The sequence below is a fragment of the Chrysemys picta genome, chromosome 7 (genome assembly GCF_011386835.1).
Source record: "Chrysemys picta bellii isolate R12L10 chromosome 7, ASM1138683v2, whole genome shotgun sequence".
Lineage (NCBI taxonomy): Eukaryota > Metazoa > Chordata > Testudines > Emydidae > Chrysemys > Chrysemys picta.
In genome coordinates this window covers 46,955,137-46,972,533 of record NC_088797.1, presented here as the reverse complement: position 1 = coordinate 46,972,533, position 17,397 = coordinate 46,955,137, and the positions used below count along the sequence as shown (strand labels likewise).

At 40.7% G+C, this 17,397-nt stretch overlaps 1 protein-coding gene across 14 annotated transcripts in view; it reads right to left on the bottom strand.

Annotated features, from left to right (window-relative positions):
* DOCK3 (dedicator of cytokinesis 3) overlaps positions 1 to 17,397 on the bottom strand; it is a 642,920-nt gene that overhangs the window by 347,626 nt on the left and 277,897 nt on the right. For all 14 annotated transcript variants that reach the window (XM_065551338.1, XM_065551344.1, XM_065551339.1 and 11 more), the window contains exon 6: positions 4,795 to 4,943. In XM_065551338.1, coding sequence (XP_065407410.1) covers positions 4,795 to 4,943 — 149 coding nt within the window. The remainder of the gene's footprint in view (positions 1 to 4,794; positions 4,944 to 17,397) is intronic.

Below are 17,397 nucleotides of genomic sequence, written 5' to 3'. Positions count from 1 at the left end.
AGAAGTGAGGTTCTTACCCACGAAAGCTTATGCTCCCAAAGTTAGTCTTAAAGGTGCCACAGGACCCTCTATTGTATTGTGATTACTGTTGCTGTTACTATAGTCATTTTTGAACCAACTTCTGAGAGTTTCCTGGGACCAAGTTGAGGGTAGCTTCTCCTCTTATTTGCCATAGAATTAGCTGTTCCCAGAAGCAAATTTTGAAATTGCTTCTCTAAACTGTCCCTCAATGTGAACTATATGTATGTGGATAGTTGAAGGCACTCATTATCACTGTTTTATTATCTTTAGTTGGCTCTTTGATCTCCCTCAATATTATGTGCTCAACATACATTCCCTTATCTGGAGACTCATTGTATAACTCTATTAATATATTTGTATTATTGTGACATGGGATTTGAATTTATATAGATTCTACTGTACGATCTTACCTACTCAGAAACTGTATCTGATTAAATGTTATGGCATCTTTTAGATACAGTGCTATGCTCTTATCTCTATAACCTAATCCATTCTTCATATATAGTCTACGGCCTGGTATTACAATAGCCCACTGAGTTTTTCATCCAACCATATCTCAGACATGTCTTTTATCCCAGTATAGCTCATTTATTTTTGTTATTATGTTTCTCACACTGGTATACAGATTTTTACACACACACACACACACACACACACACACACACACACACACACACACACACACACACTCTAACATATGCCTAGATTTATCTAATATCCTGTTCTATTTCTGTCTCTGTGATTTCAACCCATCCCTTTCTCTAGTATAGCATAAGTTCTGACTTTCTCTACCACCATAAACAGAACACCACTGTATTATTGGTATACCTAGCGGATGTTATATTTAACCATTATTTACCTCTATTGATCATTTCTATAAGGTGGTTGGGTAATGGGTTTTATCTTTAAGTTTTACACTTACTTATTGTATTATTTATTTAACAGAACTTCTTCTCTTTGGTCCACTAACAACTAATTGAGCAAACTATTCCCTTCAGTGCTGAACTACCATTTAGTCCAAATTCCTTTCTTTTCAGTACTCCCTCTCTCACTTCCTCTTGCTCACTCTGTCTGCTGCCTCTCTCAGCAAAATTATCTAGGGATAAAGCTCCTGTATGGTTGTGACACAGAGGCCCTTTAGAGGTTCACTATTCTGTGTCAACAACTCTTGTCAGGCCTGACATACCCACGGCACTTAACACACTGTTGTCATGACATATACCCAGAAGATGGTATGCAATATATCACTGAAAACTAATAACTCATTGATCATTAATATTCTTGTGTAAGGTATATACAAGATATGTACAAAGAGTCATGGACAGGGGTGAAAGTGGGCCGGTACAGCGTACCAGTAAGAAGTCGGTACCGGCCCGTACACAGCCGACGTTAAAGCACTGCCGCAGCAACGCTTTAAGGAGGATCCTTTGCCACGGCTGCGCTTTAACATCGCTGCCCCTTTTGCCCTCCCCCACACCCCCTCGGTGGCCCTGCTGGTAGGGTCCCTACTGGAATGGCCACTGACGCGGGGAGGGGGGCAAAAGGGGCAGCGCTTTAACTTCATTGTCCCTTTTGCGCCCCCCACCGGGCCACCGACAGGGGGGGCCCAAAAGGGACAGCTGCCCTGAGGCTGGCAATTTAACAGGGCTTGGGGCTCCAGGCCGCCGCCGCTGCTACCGCAGCAGTGGCCAGAACCCCAGGCCCTTTTAAAATGCTGCCAGAGCCCCGGGTGGCACTGGCCAGGCAGTGCAAACGGGCGGGCTGGCTGGGGAAGGCTGACCCCGCACCAGCCCTGCCCCTTCTGCCTGAAACTCCGCGCCTTCCAGGGACCAACTCCGGGCCCCCGTACCGGTAAGAATTTTATATTACTTTCACCCTGGTTATGGATATATTCTAGAATTATGTTCTTAAAATGTATTTGGCAAGCAATGCATAAGCACAGTATGCCCTAGACAAAGAAATGTGTACTTGCTTGTCTGACTAACCTGATCATCAGGCAGAGACAATGAAATTGCATTTACATGCAAGGTAAACAAAGCCATCAAATCAGCAAGTGGGGGAGACAGCCTCTTAACTATAAAGACAGGGGGGCTGACCCTCAAAGATACAATTGAATCAACTGTTTGTATACAATATTACTGTATTATAAAAGTGTATCAAGGTCTTTTATCACACTGGTGATTCATTTAATTGTGAAAGGTATGCATTCACATTATATGAGGAATTATGGACACTCACTGATGATATGCTTTAAAGTCTGTGACCAAATATAGGTTTTCTCCCCGACAGGTGGGAAGACAGCTACCTACCTGTCTTCAATGTAAATTAAGCATTATGGAATCAAAACAGTGGAAGCCCCATTTCCATATGATGGGAAGTCAATAGGCAGGGAAGAACAGCAGAAAGTCTTCCTGGCTCTTGAAGTAGGGACAATGAACTTTAGGAAGACAGCATGGCATCTACATCCCAGAAGGAGAGAGAAGCTTTGTCTGGACTTACTTGTCAAATAATAAATTTCAAAGGTTTACTGGACTATAAAAAGAATGCGGAGAGAACCCTCATAATTGTCCATCACTTGGGAAATTAACGGGGCCAGAGCTCTTGAAATCATGGAATGTTGGAATCTTCAAACAAGTGAGTTGAAGTCTTTGAGAACTGAGTTTAGGTGAGAAACCTGCTTAGGCAAAGACTGTAACTTGCTGAAAATAAGTTTTAGCCTTAGAAAAGTATTTTTACTTTTGTTTGCTTTTAACCTTTTTCAATCTTTATTCCTTTTACTTGGTATCACTTAATCCTATGTCCTTTTGTTAAATAAACTTGTTTTACTTTTACTAAAAACCAATTCAGTGCTATGATTGAAATAAGAGTGTTGTCAAACTCTAATTAAATTAATGAATTGCAGTGCATAATCTCTTTAAAGGAGTAGCAAACTTATTAACTTCTGAGAGTGTTCCAGGAGAAGGCTGGACACGGCATGGAAACATCTCTGGGGAACTTGGGAGGTGGGGGTTCACTATTTGTTACATACAAGACAAGGTGTGTCCTGAAGAGTTTACTGGCAAGACAGACGAGCTGGTGTGTCAGGGAGTTGTCACACAGCTTAGCAGTAGCAAAACTCTCACTTACTGAGGCTGAGAGAGGTAACACAGTAGTTCACAATTCTGGGAACCTCAACAGATTGCCATATTAGCAGATGATTTGGGAGATATTCGGAACTGGGAGGGTGTTGGGGTCACTTTGCAAAAGTAACTGAGCAGTGGAAACCAGGGTGTGACCTGAATGCTTGTCTGCTGCCTGTTGTTGTCAGGGCTGTGAGCTACAGCAAGAGCATTTCAGGCATCTAGAGTTGCAGGGCAGGTGGTGAATGAGCCCTTTACTAATCTGGGTTGAATCCCAAAGCATTACAATGGTTTATTGGGTTCCATTTACATTAGTGGGAGTTAAAATGCAAAACAATCACTTAAGTAATTCTGTATCAGAGGGGTAGCCGTGTTAGTCTGAATCTGTAAAAAGCAACAGAGGGTCCTGTGGCACCTTTAAGACTAACAGAAGTATTGGGAGCATAAGCTTTCGTGGGTAAGAACTTCACTTCTTCAGATGCAAGAAGTGAGGTTCTTACCCACGAAAGCTTATGCTCCCAATACTTCTGTTAGTCTTAAAGGTGCCACAGGACCCTCTGTTGCTTTTTAAGTAATTCTGTTAGTCTACATCTTTCAGAGCCTCTTTTTCAACTAAGAAGAGAGTAATATATTAATTTAACAAGAGGGGCCAGTTGAGTTTTTGTCAGTTCATTCCAGTACTCTTCTCCATAGGAGTCCTGACACAGGTGCTGAAGGAATGTGGCCATGACTAGAGTAAGTTAGGGAGGAAAAATTAACTTTTTTCTGTTTTTGGTAACTTACACAGAATTTTACTCTGTACTTTAATTACAACGTATCCACATCCTGGTTGAAGAAAGATTGTTGTAAGCCTAAGGAGAGTGACATTTCCTCTGAAAAGGTCATGTGCATGCCACGCATAACACATCTGTTCACAGCACTTTGCCTTAGAACTAGGCAAGCCAAGCTTTTTACTTGCTGTTTTTCAAGAGTCGATTCTGGGATAGGGCTAGTTTTTTTTTTTAAGTAATTAACTATAATTCCAGATTCAACTCTAAATTACTATAAATCCCTTTGGCTCCATAAAAAGAAGATTCACATGGTCACCTCTTTACAACAGGACTGATAATCAGGGCACAAAATCTGAGAAAGCATCAGCAGAGAATTATACGGATTACAAGACCTAAAACAAAATTAAATCTGAATACTATAAGCCTCAATTCCACAGTGTTAATCATTTGATCAGACAGTGTCAGTTCTGGCTATTCTACAGTGTTGCCCAACAACAAAGCTGTACAGCTGTTCCACTGACAGTAACAATTTTTCAAATGGCAAAATGGTAATATTAATAATAATGCAGATAAATTACAATGTATAGAATACCTCAGATTTAATATTCACTGTACATCTTAAACAATAAGGCTTAAAACACACTGAAAAATACAGACTCCTTCAGAAAGGAATGAATGGTAGAAGCAGATCATACATTTTTAGAATTTTTAATTATGTATATCTATGGGGGAGGAGGTACGTCGTAAACTCAGAATGTAAAAAGTGATATTTGGTTTCAGTTGCCAACAACTAGAAGATAGTTCAACAGTTTGCAAATTCCATTACACAAAAAACATTCCATATTAATTAAATCAGATGGCACTCAGACGGTACTTGTACTTACTCATTACCCCAGTCCAGTCGCACTGTAAGGTGTCTCTTGACTTCTCGCACCTGATCCTGTGTCAAGTGACCTGACAGTAGCTGTCTACGCAGGTCAATGAGCTCATTCATCACATGGCGCAGTTTGTAGAAAAGATCTATCTTATGCTTCTGTAAAAGTACATTTTGGTGGTAAGGGGGGGGGGGGAAAGGGGAGAGAGATTAAAAAATCAAGTGAGATTTTCATCCATTATCCAAGAAAAAAAAACAACTCACAAAAGAATCATTCTTTTCCTCATATATGTATCAATGTCATGATGCTTCCAGAAAATAAATAAATACAAACTCCAGGTTCCTTTAATTCAAATCATTCAATTCCCTTTTTTCTGCAGCTTGTTTTGCTTCAAAAAGTAAAAAATACTTTACAACAGCTTCCGTTTTAAGTATTATGGCCACAAAAAGGCAATCAACTATAAACCTTGAAATTGAATTGTATGCTAATTGCTGTGGCCTTGAATATTTTAGCAGTACTAGAAAGGTACATGGACCACAAGGCAGAATTAGGTACTGTTTTCTTGCCTGAGGCCTAAATCACAGAAAGAGAAGGAAAAAACCCATGAATTGATATGTATGTAATTCCATCCTACCCTTGAAAGTGTACCTAACCTTCAGGATGGAGCAATTTAAAACAACCCAATTTAAATCACTTGATTTCCCCCTCCCCCCAATAATTGATTTAAATCGGGTTCAGTCTTTGTAAAACTAATTTGAAAAACTGCTCTATAGCATCTTTAGATTAAAATGTATTATACACTAAATTATAAATATTGTTTGTTTTTAATGCCACTAGTAGGAGGCAAACACTTAAGCGGGTACATAACTTTACTTACATGTATAATCCCATTGACTTCAATGGGACTACTTACAAGTAAGTATATGCATCAGCGGGTAAAAACTGTATTTTTAGTATTTTTTTCTCTTAATGGCATAAAATCTTCATGCTAAAATAAATTTTCTTCATTTTTAACAATGAGAAGTTATTTAGACCTTTAGTACATAAAAAAAATTACTGTAAACTCTTTTATGCACATAGACCAAAAAGTTCAAGGATAGGAGTCTAGAGTTAGGCTCTTAAGCCCATATTTAGGCACCTAAGGGAGGGATGCACATAGGGTAGGATTTTTAGAAGTATTCAGCATTGGTCTAACTCTGCTCCATTTACAGTCAATGGTAAAACTCCCAGGGTGATATCCTGGCCCTACTGAAGTCAATGGGAGTTTTGCCATTGACTTCAATAGCTCCAGAATGCTACTTCCATTGATTTCACTGGGAGCAGAGCTCAGCTCATACCAAACATTTTTGAAAGTCCTATCTGTAACTCTTAACTAAGGTCCAGGATTTAATTGTAGTACCTAGTATAAACTAAAAACACAGGCAAAGGTCCCCGAAACTTGTCTATCACAATCAAAAGAATTAAAAATATTTAGGTCAATACCAACATAGGCAATAGTAAATCACAACAAAATAACACTACTCTACAGCCAAAATGCTTCTGAAATAAATGTAGTCAAACTTTACTAATTCTGGGTCACTGAGAACGAAAATGATGCTTAAAATTGTTGATTGGCTCTAGTTTTCAAGATATGCTATTGGGTCAGTATATACGACCCTTGACTTGGGAATGGCAGAGGATAAGTGAGTTATAAAGAGAAAGGATCGCAATTTAAACCAGAAATGACTAAAATACATCTTTGACTGGATCTATGAATAAATCTATGACTGGGTTTGGACAGTACTTGCTTTTTAGGCAAAACAATGAATGATGCAATCTGAAGCTGGTATTGCGTCATACATTATATGAATCATGGGATAGTCGTGCAAGAGATTCCCACTACATCAAGAAAGATTGGCCACTCCGACAGTCATTGGAGCCTGGGACGAAAAGTGTTCAGCATCCACCACTTGTTGAATCAAGGAAGATTTTGTTACCACCCTTACACATCAAGCTGGGTCTGATGAAGAACTTTGTCAAGGCCATTGACAAAACACAAGCAGCTTTCAAGTACCTCCGTGGAAAATTTCCAAGATTAAGTGAAGCTAAGATAAAGGAAAGTGTCTTTGTTGGTCCTCAGATTCGTGAACTTCTTCGAGATGATGCATTTAACCATGCACTGCATGGCAAGGAAAAGACGGCATGGAAAGCCTTCCAGTTAGTGGCAATAAATTTTCTCGGAAACAACAAGGCAGACAACTACAGGTTGTTGGTGGAAAACCTCCTCAAGGCATACAAAAGCCTTGGTTGCAACATGTCACTAAAGATAAATTTTTTGCACTCTCATCTAGATTTTTTTCCACCGAACTGCGGAGCAGTGAGCGACGAGCACGGCGAGCGATTTCACCAGGACATTGCAACAATGGAGAAACGCTATCAGGGCAAATGGAGCCCATCAATGCTTGCAGACTATTGCTGGACAGTGACAAGAGATGCTCCATTTAATGAATACAAGAGACAAGCCAAGAAGCGCCGAGTAGACACTGAATAGGACTAAACTATGTACAGAATAGTTTTTTGCCTTTTGTTTCATAATAAAATTTATTTATATAACCCTTTTGCTGATTTTTAAATACATAGACATAAAATGTAAAAACTTAAATATCTTAGAAACAGTAGCCAATCAGTTGTTTTAATTGTCATATTTGAATTCAGCACATCAAAATACATAATAAATAGCACATTTTATCTCTGAAGCAGACAACTTCTCAAAAATTGTAGACCAGCATAATTCTTCACAGTGCCTGCAACAAATATAGGCAACAAATATCAATGGGGCTATATCAATAAAGGGACTTAAGCGTCTCAGTCTCAATGTAAGCATCACTGAGAACCACAAAACCACCATTCAGCTGCTGCCTGACTAAACTCAACCAACATGTAAATTTTTGGCTGTAAAAGTTCCATAGGCTTCTGACGGTCGAAACAACAGACTGGATTTCTACATAGATTGCTTCCGTCAACGTGCAAAGGCTGAAATTGTGGAAAAGCAACATCACTTGCCACATAACCTCAGCAATGCTGAACACAACGCCATCTACAGCCTGAGAAACAACCCTGACATCATAATCAAAAAGGCTGACAAAGGAGGTGCTGTCGTCATCATGAATAAATTGGAATATGACCAAGAGGCTGCTAGACAGCTCTCTAACACCACATTCTACAGGCCATTATCCTCTGATCCCACTGAGGATTACCTAAAGAAACTACACCATCTGCTAAAAAAACTCCCTGACAAAGCACAGGAACAAATATGTACAGACACATGCCTAGAACCCCGACCAGGGGTATTCTATTTGCTACCCAAGATCCATAAACCTGGATATCCTGGACACCCCATCATCTCAGGCATTGGCACCTTAACATCAGGCTTGTCTGGTTATGTAGACTCTCTCCTCAGACCCTACGCTACCAGCACTCCCAGCTATCTTTGAGACACCACTGACTTCCTGAGGAAACTACAATCCATCGGTGATCTTCCAGAAAACACCATCCTGGCCACTATGGACGTAGAAGCCCTCTACACCAATATTCCACACAAAGATGGACTACAAGCTATCAGGAACAGTATCCCTGATAATGTCACAGCTAACCTGGTGGCTGAACTTTGTGATTTTGTCCTCACCCACAATTATTTCACATTTGGGGACAATATATACCTTCAAGTCAGCGGCACTGCTATGGGTACCCGCATGGCCCCACAATATGCCAACATTTTTATGGCTGACTTAGAACAACGCTTCCTTAGCTCTCGTCCCCTAACGCCCCTACTCTACTTGCGCTACATTGATGACATCTTCATCATCTGGACCCATGGAAAAGAAGCCCTTGAGGAATTTCACCATGATTTCAATAATTTCCATCCCACCATCAACCTCAGCCTAGATCAATCCACACAAGCGGTCCATTTCCTGGACACTACTGTGCTAATAAGCGATGGTCACATAAATACCACCCTATACCGGAAACCTACTGACCGCTACACTTACCTACATGCCTCCAACTTCCATCAAGGACACACCACACGATCCATTGTCTACAGCCAAGCTCTAAGATATAACCGCATTTGCTCCAATCCCTCAGATAGAGACAAGCACTTACAAGATCTCTATCAAGCATTCTTAAAACTACAGTACCCACCTGCTGAAGTGAAAAAACAGATTGACAGAGCCAGACGAGTACCCAGAAGTCACCTCCTACAAGACAGGCCCAACAAAGAAAATAACAGAACACCACTAGCTGTCACCTTCAGCCCCCAACTAAAACCTCTCCAGCGCATCATCAGAGATCTACAACCTATCCTGAAAGATGATCCTTTACTCTCACAGATCTTGGGAGACAGAACTGTCCTCGCTTACAGACAATCCCCCAACCTAAAGCAAATACTCACCAGCAACCACACATCACTGAACAAAACCACTGACCCAGGAACCTATCCTTGTAACAAAGCCCGATGCCAACTCTGTCCACATATCTATTCAAGTGACACCATCATAGGACCTAATCACATCAGCCATACCATCAGGGGCTCGTTCACCTGCACATCTACCAATGTGATATATGCCATCATGTGCCAGCAATGCCCCTCTGCCATGTACATTGGCCAAACCAGACAGTCTCTACGCAAAAGAATTAATGGACACAAATCTGACATCAGGAATCATAATACTCAAAAACCAGTGGGAGAACACTTTAACCTGTCTGGTCATTCAGTGACAGACCTGCGGGTGGCTATATTACAACAGAAAAACTTCAAAAACAGACTCCAGCAAGAGACTGCTGAGCTGGAATTGATATGCAAACTAGACACAATCAACTCAGGATTGAATAAGGACTGGGAATGGCTGAGCCATTACAAACATTGAATCTATCTCCCCTTGCAAGTATTCTCACACTTCTTATCAAACTGTCTGTACTGGGCTAGCTTGATTATCACTTCAAAAGTTTTTTTTCTCTCTTACTTAATTGGCCTCTCAGAGTTGGTAAGACAACTCCCACCTGTTTATGCTCTCTGTATGTATGTATATATATCTCCTCAATATATGTTCCATTCTATATGCATCCGAAGAAGTGGGCTGTAGTCCACGAAAGCTTATGCTCTAATAAATTTGTTAGTCTCTAAGGTGCCACAAGTACTCCTGTTCTTTTCATAGGCTTCTAAGTTTCTGCCTCTGAACATGTGCACTGCTGCTTAACTGTAGGCATCATTCTAGACACATATCATGTCTCAGCCCTAGTGCAATCCTCAAACCAGGGGAAGAATACAGAAAAAAATACTATTAATCATTTAAAAAATATTTAGAAGTAGTCTAAAACAAAAGATTTCTATCATTTAACTATATGGGAAGTCTGAAGAGTCTGTGTTATTCCACTGTTAAAATAATGCCATTAAGAAAAGATTTGACCCAAATGCTACATTTTTTGGCCGAGCTTGTGAAGACCTTACTACCCACTTGATAGTATTATTCTGTCAGTCTGTAATGCAGTAACTTTTGAATGCCCTATCTGATAAATGCAAAAATTTCAAAGACTGTTCTAGGTATCAGTGGCCAGAATTCTACTGACTTTTGGGTAAACCAGAAAATAGGGGACACATGGAGTCCCTGCCATCTGATTAACACAGCCACAGCTTCAAGCACTCAGCAATTGTCTACAAGGAATAAACTAATGGCTCTCATTAATGACTTTCAACATAAAAATACCTTATCTGATCTCTGCTCATTCTCCCAAGAGTTTCACATGATGACATCCTGAATGACTTATCACCCAGCCAAAACATGGTGGGAAACAAACAGCTCCTGGCATGGGATGGAGAATGAGGGAGAGAGGGACCTGGGGACACAGAACCCTGACATAATGGGGAGAATGGAGGATACTGGTATAGGGTGAGGAGATAATGTGGGGCACTCAGAACCCCTGCTGGGGGAGAGATTGGGAGACCTAGTATGGGGGAAATGGGAATGGGGGAACACAGAGCCAATGGAATGGGGGACCCTGGAATGGGGGAGAGTTAACAGACCCCCCACCCCAATGAGCAGGGAAACTGAGGGATCCTAGTATGGGTGGGGGAAAAGGAGGAATAGGCGGCATGGGGGGGGGAAGGAGGAATTGTGGTGCCTGGAGGGAGAATGGGGACTCTGGTATGGGAGGAGGTGGGAAATGGGAGGCAAACAGAACCCCTGGCAGTGGGGAGGTTGGGAGAATTACAGGGAGTCCCTGAAACAGAAGGGGATGAGAGGATGGCAAACAGGGAGCTTGTGGAGAGGAATGGAGGGATGCAAGGAGCCCCTGGCGTGGGCAATAAGCTCAGCCCACACAAGCTATGAAGTGTGCAATCCCTAATAAAACTAATTATAGCTCAAATTACCTAATACATTTACTTGCATTTTCTCCCAAATTTTATGCAGTACTGAAATTTTAAGTGGTGTCATTTTGGCCAAGGGAAGATACACTGTATTTTTTCATGAATAATAAAGAGGTTGAAATCCAACTTTAAGTGCAACACTCAACTCAACCTTACCTATGGAACCATATCTTATGCATCAATTGACAAAGGTAACTCAAAACTAGCAAAAATCATGCAGACTAACACCATCAAATGTAATCAACATATCCCACAAAACTATTACTTAAGATGACCTATCCATCATTAATCATTTGAAATAATACATGTCTTAGAGGTACTATGAGGCCTGGAAGGAAGCCAGCAGAGAAATATCTATACATATACTGCAATTAATAAATTTTCTCACTAAACTACAATAATATTAATTATTTTAAAGCACTCAAGTTTTACTTGGTACTGACCAATACTCAAAAGAAAACTCAGTCCCTTGCCCAAGGAGCTTACAATCTAAACACACAAGCCTCAGAAGAATATTTTGGAAGATTTAGAGGATGATGCTAACTTGAAAATGAGTATTGTTTGTTATGAAGTGTCAGATTTTACGGATATGAATCAGCATTTATGCACTTCACATAAGATACTACATTGACACTAAGGTGAGATTCTGTGCTGTGCCTCTAAGTGATGCAGCACAGAACTTTCCATTCAGGAGGGTGGAGGTATAAGGGGTCTATTAGCCACCTTTGGCTTCCTGATTCTAGGCTGTTCTGGAAGCTGGAGAGGACACCAGCATAATTTAAGAAAATTTGGGGGGGCCTGCCTAAATTACAGCAGATTCCCGTCTGCCATGTGGGATGCAGAGCTGCCTGGAACGTCCACAGTGCTGCATGGTGCATGCCTGTCCCTGACATGTCCCTCCTAATTCCAGCCTCACTCCAGTACTCTCCTACATCAGTGCTCACAAGAGGCAGCTTTCTTACCTTTTCCCTTATTTAAATATATGGAGATATATCTATCTCATAGAACTGGAATGGGCCTTGAAAGGTCATTGAGTCCAGCCCCCTGCCTTCACTAGCAGGACCAAGTACTGATTTTGCCCCAGATCCCTAAGTGGCCCCCTCAAGGATTGTACTCCCAACCCTGGGTTTAGCAGGCCAATGCTCAAACCACTGAGCTACCCTCCCCCATACCCTCCCTAAAACAGACCAGGACCTTTTAGGGTTACTTTATGCCATTCCAGCATAGTGTAAAGGGGTCAAAATAGGATTCAGGATCTCACCCAGAATATTCAGGAGGACTTTGAATGAAGACACACTAGAATAGAAAAGATATCCTAAATATACAGCGAAGCATGGAAGGCAGCACAAAAACGGATGGGAAAAAGGAAACAATGGGAGTGATCAATTAAGTTTCATTAGAAGAGTAAAAGGGTAAGGAGGAATGTGATGTTTTGTCCCTCTATAACAGTGCTCAATTAATATGTTACTATAACAGAGACACTGACAAAGCAGAATTTTATCAAATGGTATTGACAATTTAGGCCATAAAAATGGAGCAATAAGATGGAATGTTTTTATATAAAATTTTTGGTTAGTTTTTATCTTATCAAAGTAATGCTCTAGTTAGGGTTAACTATTTAAAGATTCATAAATGGTACCCAATGGTTCCTGGGTACCTCTCACCAGTTAAAATACATATACATTTGCAAAGTAAACTCTCTAAAACAAAGATGCGGTTAAAAAACAACAACTATTCTTATCCAACCAAGTTGTTAAAATTAGTCCTACGTTCAAACAAATGACCAAGTCCTGGCCCTTTTTCCTTCACAACTTCTCCATCCATTCAGCTAAATTGCTGCTCTATATCTCAGTCATTTCCCTTACTTGATTACTACATACTACTTGTAACAGGTCTTTCCTATATTAAATTTGCCTTTCCCTCCAAATTGTCCACTATACCACTGCCAAATCATCTGTCTCACTCACCTCTTAAAATACCTCACACACCTCCATCCCTTTCTTTCAGAAATTTTACCACCTTCCTTTTGCACCGTGAAATAAGTTCAAACTTCTTGTCCTTGTTTTTAAGGCGCTACTGCATGCAGCCATGGTTTAAGTCGGCACTCTTGTCTTCCCACACACTCTCACAAAATAATCCATCCTTGATGCCAACATCAATATCCATTTTATCTTCTCAGAAAAATCTCTGTGCTTTCTTCCATCCTCCTCTGCACACCTGGAATGTCCTTCAAAAAAATGTGTGTTTTATTTCTCAATTTTCTATAAAGTCCTTCTTTTAGATTGTGAGCACACCTTCAGTTTGCTGTGTTTCTTGTTAAAAACTTATGAATGTGATAAAAGAAATAGAAGAAAAGAATAATAGTATTTATACTAATAAAGGAAAGTCTGAGCCTTTGTATCTTATATTGCACCCTGAAGATTGTCAACAGATTGAGAAAGCCAGTTCTGGAAAGTTCATGATCCCTATCAGCAAGAGCAACCCAGAAGAGCATAACTATCCTGACAGAACAGGTGGAGAGAGGTGATCCTTCAGAAAACATATAATTTAAGTCTTTATTGATTGAAAACCTCACCTCAAGCTGTACTCTCGGAAGCAGAAATAGTTAATGCAGAGCTATGAGCTGGCACTGATAAACAATATGACTCACTCAAAAGATATTATGTTACACGCTAGCTGAATCTTCTGTGTGCTTTTCAAGAATAGTGTATGGTAAAGCACATGGCACTAACCTAGACTTGAGATTATACAGGCAATTTATTCTGGGGAGAAGCTGTCTGTTGTCTGCATCAGTGAAGAGACACTGGAAAGATCATTCCGCTCTAATCTAATTGTGACAGTGTACCTCATAAGGCTTTATGGGGAGGGGGTGCTTATAAATGTATGTATGACATAACTGGAATATGTTTTGTGCTGCCTGTGCCATGTAATATATCTCCGTAAAGGTTATTGTCTACTATATCTATTCATCCTATTTGTACATATATATCATTTTCTACTTGAGGTTAAGAATATGGGCTGTATGCTTGCTTGGTTTCTAAGTAAGCTTTGGGAGGCATTTGGTTAGCTTCTTTAGGAAGGAATTCGCCAGGTTAAGTACCTGATCAGGAAACACTTGGAGAACAATGCATCTTGGAATGCTCCAATCCACATAAGAAGTCTTCCTGGAGACATGCAAGATACCATGTAAACAATGGCTTCGGCCTGTAAAGACTGAGTCATGCAGGGACATGTGACTTGCCCACGTGACTCCAGAACTCCATCTTGAAGCTGGACTTTGCATAGGAGGGAGGAGGGGGGTCTCCACCCACAAGAGAGAGTCTATTTAAACCCGTGGGAGACCCCTCCATTTTGTCTTGAGCTGGCTAAGGAAGGAGCCTCTCCAGCGCCCCAGGATACTCGAAGGGAACTGGAACAAACGACAGTAACTACAGGGGGTGTGAGTGATTGCTGGACCCAGGCTAAAAGGAGATTAGCCTGTAAAAGGGAGCATTCTGGAACTGGTGAGGAACTTATCTGTATTTAGTTTGATTAGACATAGATTTGCGCATTTTATTTTATTTCACTTGGTAACTTACTTTGTTCTGTCTGTTACCACTTGGAACCACTTAAATCCTACTGTCTGTATTTAATAAAATCACTTTTTATTTAGTAATTTACTCAGAGTATGTATTAATACCTGGGGGAGCAAACAACTGTGCATCTCTCTCTATCAGTGTTATAGAGGGCGAACAATTTATGAGTTTGCCCTACATAAGCTTTATGCAGGGTAAAACGGATTTATCTGGGTTTAGACCCTATTGGGAGTTGGGCATCTGAGTGCTAAAGACAAGCACACTTCTGTGAGCTGTTTTCAGGTAAACTTGCAGCTTTGGGACAAGTAATTCAGACCCTGGGTCTGTGTTGGAGCAGACGGGAGTGTCTGGCTCAGCAAGACAGGGTGCTGGAGTCCTGAGCTGGCAGGGAAAACAGAAGCAGGGCTAGTCTTTGCACATTAGGTCGCAGCTCCCAAGGGGGTTTCTGTGATCCAACCCGTCACACTAATATTTTTAAAAAGATTCTTAATTTTAACAAATATGTACTTCTTAAAATGACATTTTTTATGCTTGGTCTCAGGCCTGAACAAAATCTGGTCAGCTATCTTTAAGCTATGTGAAGATGAAAAAATCAATACTTTTCATTATCAAAAATTTCAGATATCTGCGTTACATAGTTAAAAATAGTTTTACTTTAAAACTTAATTGTTGGCATATTCATAGTACTCAGTAAGGAATGCAATCTTTACTAAGTTTAAATACACCAGGGTTTTTGTTTTTTTAGTAAATTGGGAACTCCAAATTAATGCCTCCATAGATATGCTTTTGGAATTATGTGCCCATCTGCAAGCAACTCTGGAACCAGTAAAAGCTTTAGCTAGCTAGGAAATCTGGACAATGACACATACGCTGCATACTGCAAAGATTATGAGCCTAATTCTTAGTTCCTTTGTTACTGAAATCAGTGCAGGAATGGAAGGGGTAAAAGGGCCTTTAAACCACCTCTGTGCTTCCTGTATTCTGGGCTTTCCCAAGGACATGTCCACACCCAAGATTAAGTTAGACGGCTCTAATTAATGCTTGACAAGGCCATGGTTTCCTAAGGGCTCCCAGCCATCTGAGCACAGACAGCTGGAATGCAGTAGCCCTCGGGATACACCCCACCCCTATCTCTGCCAGCCATTTGCTGAGAGCCAACACACAGTTGTTCTGACAGCTTTACATCAGCCAGGAAGCCCCATGTGCTGGGGGTATTTCCACATGTCATTTCCTTTTCTTTTATTATATCTCCGATGGTGCAGGCCAAAAAAAGTAATCTGGGCCCAGGTCATAAGAGAGATTTGGGCCCAAGTGTATAAAAGAGAAGCGAAAGCCTCAACCCTTTAATTTCCTATTTTGTTCCATCTGTCAGTGGGCCTAGAGTTTGATCCTTTGGTATGTCACCTTGATAATATATGCTAATTACAGCGACACCCCTTATAAATTAATGCATTTTGCAAGTGGAAAAAAAACCAATAGTTCATCACAAATTATATTGTGTTCATTTATTTTGACAACTGAAGTTTAGTTTTAATTATTATAGTATTTCATTGCATACTAGTAAATGTTCTGTCATACATTTTGTAAAAATAACAAAGTCTTCAAATGTGAAATCAATACAGCTTTGAACTATTACATCTTTACTGAAAGTGAAGAAAGAATATTAAAAGATTACTGAAGTTTTGCTGAAGCCGTGTTAATATTATTTAGGTATAATTAAATGGTTGTTTACTTGAGTGACATTACTGGACTGAAAAGGAAAATCTATATTATAGTTAAATTTGTTAGTCTCTAAGGTGCCACAAGTACTCCTGTTCTTCTTTTTGCGGATACAGACTAACACGGCTGCTACTCTGAAACCTATATTATAGTTGTTATATCCTGAGGTTTTTCTTTAATACCATCTAAAATGATCAGATAGACCTCATGGGTGATTTCAGTCAACACTGATGGACAGACTATTTCAGAAAGTTGGGGCTCAAGTAGTATAAGAAACATTCTCACAAAATGTATTTGTGCAGCACTTAGCACAAGGGGGTGTCAGTCTTTGTTGGTCCTGTGGCTGGGGCAAGTTTAGTGTGGTTCACGGGTTCAATTGCACCTACAGATATCATGAAACCAAGAGTGCAAAAATAGGCAAACATACACCTCTCCCAGCAACATGAAGAAGAGAGGCCCTGGGGGAGGATGAGGTGATAGAGAGTGAGCCTGCCTCCCACTCTCTCTGCAGCAGCAGCTCATGTCCTGCAGGGCTGGGCCTGGCTCCCCACCCTAGGCACTGTGACCTGGTACACAGGGTTTCAGCACCACTCAGGTTTAGGCAGCCGGGGCACCACTCAGGTTTGGGTGGGATAGGAGCCTTGACTGTGGGGTGAGTACAGGGTGGGCTCACTCTCCACCATACCCACCCTGAATTCCACATCTTCCCTTCCACACCAGGCTGGAATTAGGGTTGTGGTACCAGAACACAGGGTGCTGCTGTGCAGGGGTGTCAGTGCCCCCTCAGCAGTTTAGTACAGTGAACTCACTGAATTGGGAGGTTATATCAACCCCTAGTCTTTGGAAAGTACTTTAACATAAATATTAAATTACACAAAAAAGTTATGTTAAAAGAACATTAAGGTTGAAAAGTCA